We start from the raw sequence: 18,753 nt of genomic DNA, 5'->3' as shown, positions 1-18,753 counted from the left end.
ACCCGAGGCCAGTAAAACTCATTGCACAATCCTGCAGCTACTGCACAGCCAAGACAAAATCAAGGCCCTTTGAGAACTCACAGCAGATTATGCAACGTCCAAGGAAAGCTGAGTCAAGAAGGGTGTCCCGGCTAGAGAATCGAACCAACCACGACATCAAAGGTTACAAGGCCAGGGAGTGGGGCTGAGGAGGGGAGAAAAAGATCAGCCATGATTCAATGTGGGAGCACCCCAATGAGCACAAGTGGTGTAATTCTGCAAACAACAGGAATTCTGCAGACGCTGGGAATTCAAGCCACACACATCAAAGTTGCTGGTGAACGCAGCAGGCCAGGCAGCATCTGTAGGAAGAGGTACAGTCGACGTTTCAGGCCGAGACCCTTCGTCAGGACTAACTGAAGGAAGAGCGAGTAAGAGATTTGAAAGTTGGAGGGGGAGGGGAAGATCCAAAATGATAGGAGAAGACAGGAGGGGGAGGGATGGAGCCAAGAGCTGGACAGGTGATTGGCAAAAGAGATACGAGAGGATCATGGGACAGGAGGTCCGGGAAGAAAGACGGGGGGGGGGGTGACCCAGAGGATGGGCAAGAGGTATATTCAGAGGGACAGAGGGAGAAAAAGGAGAGTGAGAGAAAGGATGCGTGTATAAAAACAAATAACGGATGGGGTATTAGCGGAAGTTAGAGAAGTCGATGTTCATGCCATCAGGTTGGAGGCTACCCAGACGGAATATAAGGTGTTGTTCCTCCAACCTGAGTGTGGCTTCATCTTTACAGTAGAGGAGGCCGTGGATAGACATGTCAGAATGGGAATGGGATGTGGAATTAAAATGTGTGGCCACTGGGAGATCCTGCTTTCTCTGGCGGACAGAGCGTAGATGTTCAGCAAAGCGGTCTCCCAGTCTGCGTCGGGTCTCGCCAATATATAAAAGGCCACATCGGAAGCACCGGATGCAGTATATCACCCCAGCCGACTCACAGGTGAAGTGTTGCCTCACCTGGAAGGACTGTTTGGGGCCCTGAATGGTGGTAAGGGAGGAAGTGTAAGGGAATGTGTAGCACTTGTTCCGCTTACACGGATAAGTGCCAGGAGGGAGATCAGTGGGGAGGGATGGGGGGGACGAATGGACAAGGGAGTTGCGTAGGGAGCGATCCCTGCGGAATGCAGAGAGGGGCGGGGAGGGAAAGATATGCTTAGTGGTGGGATCCCGTTGGAGGTGGCGGAAGTTACGGAAAATAATATGTTGGACCCGGAGGCTGGTGGGGTGGTAGGTGAGGACCAGGGGAATCCTATTCCTAGTGGGGGGTACCCCATCTGTTACTTATTTTTATGCACACGTTCTTTCTCTCACTCCTTTTTCTCCCTCTGTCCCTCTGAATATACCCCTTGCCCATCCTCTGGGTCACCCCCCTCTTGTCTTTCTTCCCGGACCTCCTGTCCCATGATCTTCTCGTGTCCCTTTTGCCAATCACCTGTCCAGCTCTTGGCTCCATCCCTCCCCCTCCTGTCTTCTCCTATCATTTTGGATCTCCCCCTCCCCCTCCCACTTTCAAATCTCTTATTCACTCTTCCTTCAGTTAGTCCTGACGAAGGGTCTCGGCCTGAAATGTCGACTGTACCTCTTCCTAGAGATGCTGCCTGGCCTGCTGCGTTCACCAGCAACTTTGATGTGTGTTGTTGGTGTAATTCTGCTCCTGTTTTATGGTCTTACTGTCTAAGTCGGGAATTAAATCAGTAATTGGTTGGTTCAATCTTGAGGGAACTTCTCTGTCATGGGATTTCCTTTTTTAAATTAATTTATTCAACAAAAGTTAAAATGTGATCTTCCCTGTGCAGCACACACCCCTTCCCCCTTCCCCCTGGGCCCCCTGGTCTTCCGCGGAGTTGTCGGATACTGCAGGCTCCCTCTCCAGGGACATCTGAGCACAGATGCATGCTTGTCGGCTCAGGCTGAAACCTCTGACCCTGTGCTCCTCGCACCCGTTCATGGCTCCTGTGGCCATTACCCAGGAGCTGACAGACCAGGAGATCCACCCCATCGCCTCTGCACGGCATAACCGAAGATCAGGAGGGCGATATGAAGCTCAGAGAGAAGCCCCTTCAGATACCTGGAACAGAGACTGCAGCCTCTCGCACTGTGTGCGGGGGGGATCACAGGTCCCTCTGGGCCGCAGAGCCGGCGGGTGCCCGGGGAGTCTGTGAGCCAGAGGAGAGTACCGGTGACACCCTGTGGTCAGGTCCCCGGTGTAATGGAGGAGGGGGCTGCACGGTGATTTGAACACCCCAAAGAGATCTGAAGTTGTAACTTGGTGCATGTTATCACATCAGAATTAAACCATTTAAACAAAACCTGAGAGATTGCAGACGCTGGAGACTGAAACCACACACACGATGCTGGGGAACTCAGCGGGTTGACGAGTCTTAGATCACTGTGGCACAGGAACAGGCCCATCTAGTCGGTACCAAGTCATTACTCTGCCGAGTGTGTTTAACCTGCACCCGTCCACATCCCCGCCATCCAAAATTCTCTTAAACGTTGAAATCAAGCTGGCATGCATGAGCCCATTCCACACTCTCAACACTGAGAGGGTCCCAGTGAAGAAGTCTCCCCTCATGTTCCCCATAAACTTTTCACCTGTCACCCTTAACCCATGACTTCTAGCTCTACTCTCACCTAACCTGAGTGGGAAAAGCCTGCTGACATTTACCCTGACTTTACCCCTCATAATATTCCATATGTCCATCAAATCTCCCTTCAGTCTTCTGCATTCTGGGAATGGGTCGTGACCGGTTCAATCTTTCCCTAAAACTCAGGTCTTCAAGTCCAGCAACATCCTTGTAAATTTTCTCTGTAGGTGAGAGAAAGGCATCGGTGGGGGGGGGGGGGGATCAAGACGAGAAAGGCATCGGTGGGGGGGATCAAGACCCTGGAACAGAACAGAGTGAGCAGAGGGGAGATCTGTTACAGTTCAGACCATCGAAGGAAATCTGCCTTCCTCACTGTCCTTGAGAAAGACGTGGTTGAACAGGAAAGAGTAGGGAGATTAACACGAGACACGGTTCTTTGGGTTGTCATGGCCGGGAGGAGTGTGGTAGTGGGAATGAGCTTCCACTGCCTATTAAATGCTCCCAATGGTGTGTCTCAAATAGGCTCTGACAACCAAAGTCCAACTCCTAGCCTTCACGTGCGGCTTAGCTACTAAGCCCAGCAGAACAGTTTCTACTGACAGGAGAAGGGGCAAAGATGGGTTACTGGCACCTTAAAACCAGTCGCTCTGGGCAGATGAGGCTCGTTGGCCATGGTTGGCAGCTCATCCAGGAGACGGAAAACTCTGATCTCAAACCTCCACTACCTTGCAGCTATACCCCCTCCTGGTGAAGGCTTTGGGAGTAAACCCTGAGGAAAATTATCCTTGCAAGCAGAACAAGTGCTACACCTGCCCCTGCACTGACTCCCTCACTACAGCCAGGGCCCTGAACAGTCCTTCCAGGTGAGGTGACACTTCACCTGTGAGTCTGTTGGGGTCACTTACTGTGTTCAGTGCTCCTGGTGTGGCCTCCTGTACATCGGTGAGACCCGATGTAGATTGGGGGACCACTTCGCCGAGCATCATTACTCGGCAGAGTAATGACTTGGGGGACCACTTCGCCGAGGCGGGTTCTCCCAGTGGCCACCCATTCCCATTCCGATATGTCAGTCCATGGCCTCTTCCACTGTCACGATGAGGCCACACTCAGGTTGGAGGAACAACACCTTATATTCCAGGTGGGTAGCCTCCAACCTGATGGCATGAACATCGAGTTCTCAAACTTCCAGTAATACCCCCCACCCCACCCTTCTTCTCCATTTTCCATCCCCTTTTCCCTCTCTCACCAATCAAAGTCCCAGCCTTTTATTTCATTCTCCAACCTCCTGGTTTCACCTTTCACCTTGTGATTCTCTCCCCTCCCCCCACATTTTAAATCTACTCCTCAGCGTTTTTTCTCCAGTCCTGCTGAAGGGTTTCGGCCCAAACCGTCGACTGTGCTTTTTCCCGTAGGTGCTGCCTGGCCTGCTGAGTTCTTCCAGCATTTTGTGTGTGTTGTTTGGAGAGACCTGGAGCTGGAGGTCCCTAAGGCAGTCCTACGTTGAGTTCAACGCGGCTGGGAGTTCCCATGAGGCCTCTGGTGCCAAACTGTATCAGTCTCTGCCGTTCCTTTGGGTTCATCAGCTGCGTGGAGAGGGGGAGTCTGCTACACAGGCACCAGCTTGCTCTCCGTATCGTACTGCCCTGGCTTGCATATCTCATAGACAGCTGGGACACAACATCCATGGTTGACCTCAACCAGTGCAGGGCTTCGAACACAACAGATTCTGTGGATACTGCAAACCAAGCAACACACACAAGACTCTGGAGAACCAGAGGTCTGATGAAGTGTCTCAGCTTGAAATGTTCTCTGTTTATTCCACAGATGCTGTCTGAACTGCTGAGTTCCTCCAGCATTTTGTGTGTGATGTAGGAAAGGGTGGGCGGGCCAGGACTTTAACCATTGGCGTGTAGGAGACTGGGGATGGGGGTGCTTGCAGAGATGAGGGGCATAGATACAGTGAATGTCAGTCTTTTCTCCAGGGTTGGCATTCAAAAACCAGAGGGCACAGGTTTAAGGTGAGAGGGGGAAGATTTAATAGGAGCCTGAGGGACAACTTCTTCACCCAGACAGTGATCGAGCTGCCAGGGGAAGTACATTAACCACATTGACATAGGTACATGGATAGAGTCACAGAGCACTACAGCACAGAACAGGACATTTGGCCCATCTAGTCCATTCTGAACTGTTATCCTGCCGAGGCTCATTGATCTGCACCGGGACCGGACCATCCATACCCATCTCATCTATATGCCTATCCAAATCAAACCTTCTCCACTTCCACTGGCAGCTCATTCCACACCCTCACCACCCGAGGAGTGAAGAGGTTTCCCCTTCATGTTCCCCTTAAGTGTTTCACCTTTCACCCTTAACCCATGACCTGTAGTTGTCTCTCCCAACCTCAGTGGAAAAGTGGTAAGTGCTTGCATTTACCCTATCTAAATCCCTCATAATGTTGTGTACCTCTGTTAAATCTCCGCTCATTCTCCTACACCCCAGGGTTAGGTCCTAACCTATTCTCAACTGTACTCCCGGCTCTTTGCAGCCGCTGTACCCCCAGCAGCTTGTACCTGCCCTCCGACGTCAGCTGTTTCCACAGCCGTAGACACATGAGATTCTGCAGATGCTGGAAGTCCAGACCAACACACACAACTCAGCAGGTCAGGCAGCATCTGTGGAAATTAATAAACGGTTGATATTTCTGGCTGGGAGCCTTCTCCCTGACCGATAGAGGGTCTCAAACATGAGAGAGTCTGCAAATGCTGGAAATCTTGGGCAACACACAAGATGTTGGAGAACCAGTCCTGATGAAGGGTCTTGGCCTGAAATGTCAACTGGTCATTTCCCTCCATAGATGCTGCCTGACCTGCTGGGTGCTTTCAGCATTTTGTATGTGTTCAGCACCTCCACTCCATCTGCAAACAGCACAATTTCCCAATGCCCAATCATCTTAATTCCTATCCCTATTCCCATTGCAATATGTCTGTCCATGGTCTCTTTTGCCACGATGGGGTCACTCTCAGGTTGGGGGAGCAACACCTCATATTCCACCTGAGTAACATCCAACCTGATGGCACGAACATTGATTTATCCTTCCGGTGTTTTTTTCCTCTCACTTGCCCTCTTCCATTCCCTAATCTGGCCTCTTACCCCTTCCCCTCACCTGCCTATCACCTCCCCTCGGTGCCCCTCCCCTTTCTCTCATGGTCCACTCTCCTCTCCTGTCAGATTCCTCCTTCTTCAGCCTTTTGCCTTTTCCACCAATCACCTTCCAGCTTCTTACTTCAACTCCCCTTCCCCACCCACCTGGCTTCACTCATCACCTTCCAACTAGTCCTCCATCATGTCCCCCCACCTTTTTATTCTGTCATCTATCCCCCTTCTTTTCCAGTCCTTTTGAGGGGCGGAGTTTGAGGCGTGGAGTATGAAATTGGTGTTCGAGGTGTCAAGTTTGAGCTGTAGAGTTTGACTGGTGTACTTTGTGGTGTGGAGTTTGAGGGGAGGGGTGTGAAATTAGAGATTGAGTGGTGGAGTGTGAGATTGGAGTTTGAGTGGTGGAGTGTGAGATTGGAGTTTGAGGGGAGGGGTGTGAAATTGGAGTTTGAGTGGTGGAGTGTGAGATTGGAGTTTGAGTGGTGGAGTGTGAGATTGGAGTTTGAGGGGAGGGGTGTGAGATTGGAGTTTGAGTGGTGGAGTGTGAGATTGGAGTTTGAGTGGTGGAGTGTGAGATTGGAGTTTGAGGGGAGGGGTGTGAGATTGGAGTTTGAGGGGAGGGGTGTGAGATTGGAGTTTGAGTGGTGGAGTGTGAGATTGGAGTTTGAGTGGTGGAGTGTGAGATTGGAGTTTGAGGGGAGGGGTGTGAGATTGGAGTTTGAGGGGAGGGGTGTGAGATTGGAGTTTGAGTGGTGGAGTGTGAGATTGGAGTTTGAGGGGAGGGGTGTGAGATTGGAGTTTGAGTGGTGGAGTGTGAGATTGGAGTTTGAGTGGTGGAGTGTGAGATTGGAGTTTGAGGGGAGGGGTGTGAGATTGGAGTTTGAGGGGAGGGGTGTGAGATTGGAGTTTGAGTGGTGGAGTGTGAGATTGGAGTTTGAGGGGAGGGGTGTGAGATTGGAGTTTGAGTGGTGGAGTGTGAGATTGGAGTTTGAGTGGTGGAGTGTGAGATTGGAGTTTGAGTGGTGGAGTGTGAGATTGGAGTTTGAGTGGTGGAGTGTGAAATTGGAGTTTGGGGTGTTGAGTTTGAGCTGTAGAGTTTGACTGGTGTATTTTGTGGTGTGGATACTCTGGCATGGAGTTTGAGTGGTGTAGTGCACAGTTTGAGGTGTGGAGTTTGGGGAGTGGGTTTTGAGGGGTGCTGTTTGAGGTGTGTTGTTTGGGGCATGGAGTTCGTGGTGTAGAGTGTTTGTTGGAGCTTGTGGGGTTGGGTTTGTGGCGTGAATTTTCAGTTTGGAGTTTGAACGGTGGAGTATGATGTTAGGAGTTGGAGATGTTGAGTTTGAAGCGTGGATTTTAAGCAATGGAGTTTAAGGCATGGTGTTGCAGGGGTGCAGTTTGAGGCGTGAAGTTTGAAGCGAGGAGTTATAGGGGTAGAGTTTGAGTGGTGGAGTTTGATGTGTTGAGTTTGAGGCCTGGAGACTCTGGAACTGAGTTTGAGGGGTGGAGTTTGAAGCGTGTTTGAGGGGTGGAGTTTGATGCATGGAGTTTGTGGGGTGGAGTTTGATGCATGGAGTTTGTGGGGTGGAGTTTGGGGCATTGAGTTTGAGCTGTAGAGTTTGGCTGGTGTATTTTGTGGCGTGGAGTTTGGGGGAGGAGTCTGAGGTGTGGAGTTTGAGGGTTGGATTTGAGCCGTAGAGTTTGAGCGGTGGAGTTTGACATGTTGCATTTAAGCAGTCAATCTTGAGACATGGAGTTTGAGGCATGGGCTTTGAGTTATTGAGTGTGAAGGATGTTGTTTGTGGCGTGGAGTTTGAAGGACGGATTTGTGGTGTGGAGACTGGCATGAAGTTTGAGGTGTGCAGTTTTGGGGTTGGAGTTTGAGGTGTGGATTTTGTGGCATGAAATTTGAGGCGTCGAGTTTGAGGGGTGGAGTTGACGCATAGAGTTTGAGCTGTAGAGTTTGACCGGTGTATTTTGTGACGTGGAGTTTGAGGGCAGGAGTTTGAGACATGGATTTTGTAGTGAGGAGACTCTGGCATGGAGTTTAAGCCTTGAGACGTGGAGTTTGGGGAGTGGGGTTTGAGGGGTGCTGTTTGAGGTGTGTTGTTTGGGGCGTGGAGTTTGTGGCATGGAGAGTTTGTCGGACAGAGTTTGTGGGGTGGGGTTTGAAGCATGTGTTTTCAGTTTGGAGTTTGAACGGTGGAGTATGATGGTTGGAGTTTGAGATGTTGAATTTGAAGTATGGATTTTGAGCGGTGGAATTTGAGACGTGGAGTTGCAGGGGTGCAGTTTGAGGCGTGAAGTTTGAAGTGAGCAGTTTTAGGGGTAGGGTTTGAGGCATTGGGTTTGAGGGGAGAAGTTTGAGAGCTGGAGTTTGAGGTGTGGAGTTGCAGGGGTGCAGTTTGAGGTGTGGAGTTTGAAGGGTGGAGTTTGAGGCGTGGAGTATGAAATCGGAGTTTGAGTGGTGGACCTTGAGGTGTCGAGTTTAAGCTGTAGAGTTTGGTGTATTCTGTGGCATGAAGTTTGGGGCATGGAGTTTTTGGGTGTGGAGTTTGAGACGTGGAGTTTCTGGGTTGGAGGTTGAGGTGTGGAGTTTGAGGGGTGGAGTTGACGCATTGAGTTTGAGCTGTAGAGTTTGACCGGTGTATTTTGTGGCGAGAAGTTTGAGGGGAGGAGTTTGAGGGGTGCAGTTTGATGGACGGAGATAGTGGGGTGGAGTTTGGTGGGGTTTGAGATGTGAAGTTTGAGGCATCGAGTTTGAAGGGTAGAGTTTGAAGCATGGAGTATGAAATTGGAGTTTGAGACATCGAGTTTGAGCTGTAGCGTTTGGTGTATTCTGTGGCGTGGAGTTTGAGGGGAAGAATTTGAAGCATAGAATTCGAGGTGTTGAGTTTAAGGCATGGAGTTTCACACAACTTAGCAGCAACAGTTCAATCAATACATGATACAGAAGAAGAAAAAAATAATAAAATCATAAAAATCGTACAAAAAACAGAAAGAATATAATAAACGTGAGGTAGTGTTCACGGGTTCGATGTCCATTTAGGAATCGGATGGCAGAGGGGAAGAAGCTGTTCCTGAATCACTGAGTGTGTGTCTTCAGGCTTCTGTATCTCCTCCCTGATGGTAACAGTGAGAAAAGGGCATGCCCTGGGTGCTGGAGATCCTTAATAACAGATACCGCCTTTCTGAGACACTGCTCCTTGAAAATGTCCTGAGTACTTTGTAGGCTAGTACCCAAGATGGAGCTGTCTGCTGTTTACAACTGTCTGCAGCTTCTTTCAGTCCTGTGCAGTAGCCCCTCCATACCAGACAGTGATGCAGCCTGTCAGAATGCCCTCCACAGTACATCTATAGAAGTTTTTGGGTGTATTTGTTGACATGCCAAATCTCTTCATACTGCTAATGAAGTATAGCCACTGTCTTGCCTTCTTTATAACTGCATCGATATGTTGGGACCAGGTTAGATCCTCAGAGATCTTGACACTCAAGAATTGGAAATTGCTCACTCTCTCCACTTCTGATCCCTCTGAGGATTGGTATGTGTTCCTTTGTCTTACCCTTCCTGAAGTCCACAATCAGCTCTTTCGTCTTACTGACATTGAGTGCCAGGTTGTTGCTGCGACACCACCCCACTAGTTGGCATATCTCACTCCTGTACGCCCTCTCGTCACCACCTGAGATTCTACCAACAATGGTTATATCATCAGCAAATTTATAGATGGTATTTGAACTATGCCTTGCCACACAGTCACATGTATATAGAGAGTAGAGCAGTGGGCTAAGCACACACCCCTGAGGTGCGCCAGTGTTGATCGTCAGTGAGGAGGATTTGTTATCACCAATCCGCACAGATTGTGGTCTTCCAGTTAGGAAGTTGAGGATCCAATCGCAGAGGGAGGTACAGAGGCCCAGGTTCTGCAACTTCTCAATCAGGATTGTGAGAATGATGGTATTAAATGCTGAGCTACAGTCGATGAACAGCATCTTGACATAGGTGTTTGTGTTGTTCAGGTGGTCTAAAGCCATGTGGAGAGTCATTGAGATTGCATCTGCCGTTGACCTATTGTGGCAATAGGCAAATTGCAATGGGTCCAGGTCCTTGCTGAGGCAGGAGTTCAATCTAGTCATGACCAACCTCTCAAAGCATTTCATCACTGTCGATGTGAGTGCTACCAGGTGATAGTCATTAATGCAGCTCACATTATTCTTCTTAGGCACTGGTATAATTGTTGCTTTTTGAAGCAAGTGGGAACTTCCGCCCACCTGTAGCGGTGAGAGGTTGAAAATGTCCTTGAATACTCCCACTAGTTGGTTAGCACAGGTTTTCAGAGCCTTATCAAGTACTCCACCAGGACATTCTGCCTTGCAAGGGTTCACTCTCTTTGAAGCCAGCCTGACATTGGCCTCTGAGACAGAGATCACAGGGTCATCAGGTACAGCAGGGATCTTCACAGCTGTAGTTATGTTCTCCCTTTCAAAGTGGGCATAGAAGGTATTGAGTTCATCTGGTAGTGCTACAATGGGGCGTTGGGGATGGACCCCAGTGCCGGACACAGACACGGGGGTAGCATTAACAGAAGTGTGTTTATTAATAGTTGCCAGGGAGGCCTGAGAGCAAGGATTAGGTGCTTACATGGACAACGAACCGGAGGAGCCTGGACTCGGATGCAGGGCCGGGACTCGAACTGGGACTTGGACATGGAGCCAGGACTTGGACACGGAGCCCGGACTCAGACTGGGACATGGGACGACAAAACCAAACAAAGACAGACAATTTGTGTCTTGGCTCAGAATAGCGGCAAACGGTCAGCAATCCTCAGCTGGACGCGAGATGACAAAACCAAACAACGACAGACAATTCATATCTTGACACGGAGTAGCACCTGAAACAGCAAATGGCCGGCAATCACTTAAATGGAGACGAAGGGACAGACTTCCCAACTCGAAGCAGTGGCAAACGGCCGGCAATCCTCAGCTGGACACGAAAACGACAGAATTCCCGAAGCAACCCCAGCACCAAAGCAACTTAGAGTTCACTACTTTCGGCAGCCCAGATGATGCATTGCCACACTGGCTTAGGTGACAGACCAGCACTGAGTAGATGTAAGCTGGAGTTTTATGCTGCTGGTTCGGATGAAAATCAGGTGCCCTAATCAAGGAGCCCTGTAGAACACAGGGAAAAGGAAATTAACTGAAATGAGGAGTCAACGGACCGGACCGTGACAGGTATTGGAGCATCACTGCCATTGGGTTTTGATTTGTCAGAAGTAATGTCTTGCAAACCCTGCCAGAGTTGTTGTACACCCGATGTCGCCTCTGACCACATTTGAAATTGTCTCTTTGCCCTTGAAATAGCCTTCTGCAAATCATACCCGGTTTTCTGGTACGTTATGGGCGTTATGGGGAGGTGGTGAAGGTGGGCCCGTGGATATTTTTTTAACAAAACATTTGATAAACTCCCTCAGAAAATTAAGATGCAGGGATCCATGGGGAATTGGCCATTTGGACTCAGAACTGGTTTGCCACAGAAGACAGCGGGTAGTGGTCAGAGGGTCTTATTCGAGTTGGAGGTCTGTAATGAGTGGAGTTCCTCAGGGATCTGTGCTGGGACTCCTGCTGTTTGTGATGTATATAAATGGCCTGGATGAAGATATAGATGGGTGGGTTAGTAAGCTTGTGGACATTACAAGGATTGGTGGTGATGTGGATAGTGTAGAAGATTGGCAAAGAATACAGAGCAACATTGATCAATTCCAGATGGTGGTTGGTTGTTGTATCCAGCGATGACAGGAAACCTTCTGGGCGAGTTTTTAAAGAGGAAAAGCCATTGCACTGGGGGATTTCCACTCTCTTGAGCTTGAAAGTCTGGGTCCAGTGGTACGAGTAGTCGTCACAAACTGGGGCCTCCCTTAGTCGCAATGGATGACCATGACGCCTTCTGTACCTGGCCATGCCCCTCGCTCCCCCGGAGTTTCAGAGAGCTGTCTTCCTGGCTGTTGGGTCTCACCGTAGATCTCATCCAGCCAAGCCGCCAGAGCTGACTTCACACGCTGGGACAGGCACGTCCCAATCTCACCAAGGTATGGGGCACGTCGGCTACCCTCACCCGGATTAGCCCACCTGTCAAAGCGGAGTACTGAGGCGTGGAAACTGTTGCAGGCAAACAGCTACTGGGAACCACAGGTGTGAGCTGCCCCAGACTGGACGTGACAAACTCCTTCCTCAGAGGTGCAGCCCCTCTCTAGATGCCCCCTACACCCCTCGCACCCCTCAGTTGCAAGTACGGCCATAGAAATAACAGAGAGAGTTTAACCTGGCCAAATGTGAGCTCTTAGACTTTGGGAGAACAAATGTACACAGTTAATGTCAGGACCTTTCATACAGAGGGATCCTGGGGTCCAAGTCCACACACAGGTTTAAAGGATAATGAAGATAGACATCTGGCATACTTGCCTTTATTACTCGCGGCATTGAGCTCGGGAAATTATGTCGGACCTTTATAAAACTCTACGTAGCCCCTCACGGGGCTCGTATGCAGAATTGGCTCTTGGGCCGGCTCTGCTGATTCAGCAGCGAGAAGGCTCCCTTTCACAAACGGTATACATAAAGGGTCAGTACGACCAAACAGGAATGCCATGATGTTCTGATTAACGAAACCTCGACTGGAGCGAATGCCCGTACACAATTAACAGTCGGCAAGAAATAACAGATCATACACTGCATGAAATTATAAAGAAAGTATATTTATAAATTTCAGCTTTATTGAACAGTTAATAGCAAAGAGAAAAGGAAAAATAAATCAAAGGGCCCATTACAGTTACCCAGTGCAATGTGCACATAAAGTTGGAGCCCATCCTGGAGCTGTCGTTACTTATGTGCTGGACCCACGGTCTGTGAGAAAGCACACACCACATTCCCAACTCTGCTCAAAATCCACCTCGAACAGGCTCTCTCTCTCACGAGTATTGGCCCTTCCTCCTTGGAGCCATTCATCTGCATAAAGCATTTCACTCCTTTCCACGGCAGCCTCAGGCATCTTCCCTCCTGTCCGCTCCCAGCTCCCTCCAAAACACCCGTGAACCAGACTACTGTGGGTCACATATCACTCTCTAGAACTGTCTCCCAACTCCGCCATCCTGATTGACTGACAACATTCCTAAGTTGAACAGTAGGGCTTCTTATCTTTAGCCAAAACCAAAACATTCTACCCACAGGGCACACTGCTTTTGCAGAAAACTGCTGAAATAAAATACCTACAGCACAGTAGACATCACAGCCAAGGCTGCATTTGCAGTATCGCATACCGTTCTGGTCGCCCTATTATAGGAAGGACAGTGTGGAGGGAGTTTTGTTCTGTGTCTGACCAGGGGTAGTGGGCAACATAAGAACTGGCCCTTTGGCCCATCGGGAGCATGCAGGTCAGACAGCATTGGAATCCTGGGACAGTTTTGGGGGAACGGGCAGGTATGGGATGGATAGACAGAGGGAGAGGGAGATTCCCTGGCTGTCATTCAACAGAAGCAAGTTGGGCAAGGGAGGGGTCAGGGGCTAGAGAGGGTGAGGCAAACAGAACTCAGGCGGGGAGGCTGAGAGGGGGACAGGGAGGGAGGGGCAGAACGTTTCCCACCCTGCTATGTCAGACATGACACTGTCTCTCTGAGACAGCAGGGACTCCAGCAGTGGCAGAGGGGAAAGGGAGAGCACTGGGTCATGGCCAAAGGGCTGTGAGACATGGTGACAGAGAGTTCAACCTTAACTGGATCAGTGCAGTGGATGCTGCTCTCTGCCAGCTTCACACTGTAATCAGCCTAATTCCAGACTAGGCACTCTGTCATTTGGAGATCGGGAGCTTTGAACTCCCGCAGAGAGGCAGCCAAGCGGGACCTGGTGATTACGTGAAGACATCTCTAGAGTCAGCCCTTCTGGGAGGTTGGCAGAGTTGAGGGAGACAGAAGACTGCCTCAGGGGAGAGAGGAGTTCAGACTTCGTAACGGCCCATCACACACTCCCGGGGTCAGACACAGAGTGAAATTCTCCTCACACCATCCCATCACACACTCCCGGGGTCAGACACAGAGTGAAACTCCCTCCACACCGTCCCATCACACACTCCCAGGGTCAGACACAGAGTGAAACTCTCCTCACACCATCCCATCACACACTTCCAGGGTCAGACACAAAGTGAATCTCCCTCCACACTGTCCCATCACACACTCCCGGGATCAGACACAGAGTGAAATTCTCCTCACACCATCCCATCACACACTCCCGAGGTCAGACACAGGGTGAAACTCCCTCCACACCGTCCCATCACACACTCCCAGGGTCAGTCCAGTAAATCACGAGTAAACACCTCCAACCATTGAGAACACCTACACGGAATGCTGCCGTAAGAAAGCAGCATCCATCATCAGAGACCCCCACCTCCCAGGCCATGCTCTCTTCATGCTGCTGCCATCAGGAAGAAGGTTCAGGAGCCTCAGGACTCGCACCACCAGGTTCAGGAACAGTTACTACCCCTCAGCCATCAGGCTCATGAACAATAAGGGGATCACTATACTCACTTGCCCATCCATTGAGATGTTCCCACAACCGATGGTCTCACTTTAAGGACTTTTTATCTCATTACTTATTACTATTTTTTAATTTGCATTTGCACAGTTTGTTGTCTTCTGCACTCTGGTTGATCTTTCATTGATCCTGTTATAGTTACTGTTCTATAGGTTTGCAGAGTATGCCCACAGAAAAATGAAAAATGATGTATGTACTCTGATAATAAAATTTACTTTGATCTTTTGAAGATGTTCTCATCTGAGGCTAGTGCTGGCTGAGTTTACAACCCATTGGAGCCTTCAAATGAGTTGATGAATGCATTCCACAGGACACCTGTACAAATTTACAAGAGTGTTTGATGATAATCCAAATGTCCTGAAACCCCAAATGAAATCTAGCTACTGTCATGCCTCTTTGTATTTGCATCAGTATGTTGGGTCCAGGATAGATCTTCAGAGATGTTGACACCCAGCAGCTTGAAATTGCTCATCCTTTCCACTTCTGATGCCTCAATGATGACTGGTAGATCTTATTTCAACTTACCCTTCCTAAAGTCCACAATCAATTCCTTGGTCTTGTGTAGAGTGCAAGGTGGTTGTTGCAACACCACTCGACCAGCTGATCTGACTCACTCCTGCACGTCCCCTTGTCACCACCTGAGATTCTACTGACAACAGCTGTGTCATTGGTGAATATGTAGATGACATTTGAGCTCTGCCTAGCTCAAGTGGATCAAATAAATCTTCCCATTTGCAGATTGCAACTGGATCCTTCTGATTGTTTCCAGCCAATCGAGGAGTCCATTCCCCTCTCAAGGAGTGATCCCAGAGTTGGAGATGGAAGTCTCTCTGAGAGAAGAAATTCTTCCTCATCTCCATCTGAAGCCAACGATATACAAAGAAGATGCTGGAAATCCAGAGTAACACACACAAAATTTGGCTGAACTCAGCAGGTCAGGCAGCATCTGTGGAGAGGAATGAAGAGCTGAAATTTTGGGCGGAGACCTTTCATCAGGATTTGTTGAGCCTGGTTTTAAGAGTATCCATGAGTTGCAGTTCTCCCCAGTGGGGAGGTGCCCTCTCAGTATCCCCCCTCCCTCAAATCCTCAGGTTCTCATAGTGAGACTCTCTCTTCCAGACCCACTCTGACCAGCTTCTCCTTCACCAACTCTTCATCTTGGGATGGTCTGAACCTTCTCACATTGTTTCCAATGAAAGTAACCCCCTCCTGATACCGGAGATGCAAACTGTCCACAAACATCCAGGTGTGGGCTCACCAACACCTTTGGAGATCGCATCAAAACTGCATATTTTTATATTGCACAAAACTTCACACTGACCAGGGGAGAGAGTGGGGCAGGGAATTTGCATCGCGGGACTCCGCAGTGGTGTAGTGGTTAGCACGATGCTGGGGTCAGAGTCCAATTCCATAACTGTCTTTAAGAAGTTCTTATGCCTTTCCTGTGTCCTGCGGGTTTCCTCTAAACATTCTGGCATATTCCCCCTTCCCAAAGATGTACTGGTTAGTAGCTCATTGTAAGTTGTCCTGTGATTAAGCAAGAGTTAAATTGGTAGATTGCTGGGCTGGAAGGCAGCGGAAGGAACGAAAACAAAAAGTTATAAAAATTTAACTTGGACAAGCGCGAAGTATGGTATCCTGGGAAAGTGAATCAGGGCAGGACTTGCAAATCAGAATCTAGTTTATTACTGACCTATGACGTGAAATTTGTTGTCTTGTGGAAGCAGTTTAGGGCAAAGACATAAAAAATATGTACAGTAAATTACTAAACTAAAATAGTGCACAAAAAAAAGAATAGTGCGGCGATGTTGATGAGTTCAGAAAGCTGATGACCGAGGGTGGGGGGAGAAGAAGTTCCTCCTAAATTGTTCAGTGTGGGTCTTCACTTACTCTTTCTATCCCACTTGTGTTTCGGAGACAGTTGTAGCCTGTGATTTACAGTTTGAAATTTGATCATTTGAGTTTTGGGTGATCTGTTAGTTTTTGTGTGAGGGTGTGGTTGGGGAGTGTTGTGTATTTGCGGCCCATCATAGTATTTAATTAGAAAGTGCATATGTCATGACTCAGTGCTCTGTTTTTATATCTCATTCTCACTTCCATGCTCCCTCACATCGTGTTGTCCTGTGCCAGACTGATGACAGCATCACCGTACCTGACAAGTGTCAAACTACATTAACTGATCTTACCATTTCTGTGCATGTCATCCCTCCTTTCCTGAGAAATGGGTCAATGTCTTAGAACACATTCAACTCACCGATTTCGCCATTTCAATTCAACACATATTCTCTAATGTGCATGACTATAACCAACACATTTTCTGTTACAACTCAGGGTGATAATTCTGGAACTGAAAACTTCATTTTCAACTTACAACAGTTTTCATTGTTTCAGAACCCACAACCTAAAGCTCTACTTCAATACAGAATTGTTAAATTTCAGAGGTTGTTTTCCAACCCTTGAGGTGTCTCTACTGGTTTCCCTTTGCTTCAATGTCTGGTAATGGGTTTTTCTCACTGTGAACCTGAGCTTGTCCAAATCTATCTGTCTGTCATATTGTCCTCCTGGCCTGGTACCTCATTGTCAAATCCCTGAAATTCCTGCTGTTTGTCAAGAGTTTCCCTTGTGTTGAACTTTTTTTTACATGTGTGGTGTTCCTTGCATATTGCACTCCAGTTGGAGATTCATTGGTCACTTGATCTCCTGTTTTCCTCACCACCCCGTGTGGTGAATTTGTCCACTTTTTCTTGCTGGATAAGCACAGTGTCCCCAACTTTTACAGTAGACTCTTGTGCTCCTACGTGATCGTCTGCATACAGTTTGAACTTTCCTCTTTGTTCTCTATCCCAATCTCGTATTTCCAGTTCTGCTGTGTGTACCTCCTTGACATCTGGTAGCTTCCCCCTCATTTTGTGGTCGTAGAGAAGTTCGGCAGGACTTTTCCCTGTAGTGGCACGTTCCACATATCTGTACACAGTCACATACCTTCTCAAGTCACGTTTGCAGTCAAGTCCTTCTGCCTAAGCAATCCTAATCCTTTTCATCAGTGATGCACCACTTCACCATTTTCCTGAGCCTACTTTGGTGTTGTGTTTGATTCCATTACTCTCACAATATTCCTGGAACTGTTCAGATCTGAATTGAGATCCATTGTCTGATTTGATAGATATTGTCAGTCTAGTGGAAGTGCTCTCCACACTATCAATAACTCTCTCCGCAGCTGTCGAGGTCCAAATGTCATTTTCATAAAATTGGCTGTAGTAATCAACCACTACTGGAAAGGAATGTTGGTAATGGTCCAAACAAGCCAACAGCTACCTCCCGCCAAGAATCATCTGGTAACGGTGTCAGTTTTAGTGATTCTGGAGGGTCAGGTCTAGATACAGTTTGATAGCCGTGACAAGTTGTGCAGTATTTCCCAGCTGCTTTATCCGTACCAGGTTCTGAGATGCTGTTTTGTACCAACTATTCCCAAGTGTCCTTCAAGAGCCAGTGTGAGTGCCCGTGTGTGCAAGGCTTTAGGTAGCACAATCCATGTCCCTCTGAGGATGAGATGACCCACTACACGCAGCTCATTTGCAATGGCCGCTCATGCCTACAGTTCTCAAAGAGTCTATTCCCCATGGCTTTACGCACCTCCTGCAGCTCTCGGTCTGTGGCTGAGGCTCTCTCTACCTCGCATGTTGTCAGGGCTTTAGGCGTACACTCACAGCTAAAAACCTGACATATTCCTCTGAATCGTGCTTGTGTCTCTGTTTTTGAGCAGTCTCTCCCAGTGGCCTTGACAGTGGGTCTGCAATGTTCTGTTTTCCTGGCATTTGCATGACTCTGCACTCATCTGGTTGCAGCCTCAAGGCCCACTCCTCAACGTATGCGCATGGTTTAGATCTTGTAAATCATCTCCAAAGCTTTGTGATCTGTGGTCAGGTCAAATTTTCTCCTATATAAATAAGGATGAAATCTTTCACGGGGGTCCATACTAGTGTTATTGCTTCTCGTTCTGTTTGTGAGTATTTTTGTTCACAGTCTATGAGACTATGGCTGACAAAGGAGACTACAATGGGATGAGGGAGGCTTTGGCCAGTGTAGACTGGGAACACAGGCTATATGGTGGAACGGTTGAGGAAATGTGGAAGACTTTCAAAGAGATTTTCACGGTGCTCAACAGAAGTATATTCCAGTTAAAAGCAAGGATCTGGCAGATGGAGTACAATGTTGGTAAATGTGAGGTCATCATCTTTGGAAGGAACAATGGAAAATCAGATTATCATTCAAATGGTAAAAGATTGTGGCATGCTGCTGTGCAGAGGGATTTGGGAGTGCTTGTGCATGAATCACAAAAGGTTGGTTTGCAGGTGCAGCAGGTTATCAAAAGACAAATGGCCTTCACTGCTAGAGGGAT

General features: G+C 48.6%; 1 protein-coding gene across 1 annotated transcript in view; it reads left to right on the top strand.

The window, feature by feature from the left end:
- The window catches only part of LOC134343686 (probable flap endonuclease 1 homolog), a 67,816-nt gene extending 56,070 nt beyond the window's left edge, over positions 1 to 11,746 (top strand). The window contains exon 11 of the mRNA XM_063042440.1: positions 10,379 to 11,746. Coding sequence (XP_062898510.1) covers positions 10,379 to 10,408 — 30 coding nt within the window. The 3' untranslated portion in view covers positions 10,409 to 11,746. The remainder of the gene's footprint in view (positions 1 to 10,378) is intronic.
- Positions 11,747 to 18,753: the final 7,007 nt, after the last annotated feature.

Source organism: Mobula hypostoma, chromosome 3 (assembly GCF_963921235.1).
Source record: "Mobula hypostoma chromosome 3, sMobHyp1.1, whole genome shotgun sequence".
Classification (NCBI taxonomy): domain Eukaryota; kingdom Metazoa; phylum Chordata; class Chondrichthyes; order Myliobatiformes; family Myliobatidae; genus Mobula; species Mobula hypostoma.
Note: the sequence above shows the minus strand (reverse complement) of the source record. Positions and strands in the feature narration are given on the sequence as shown.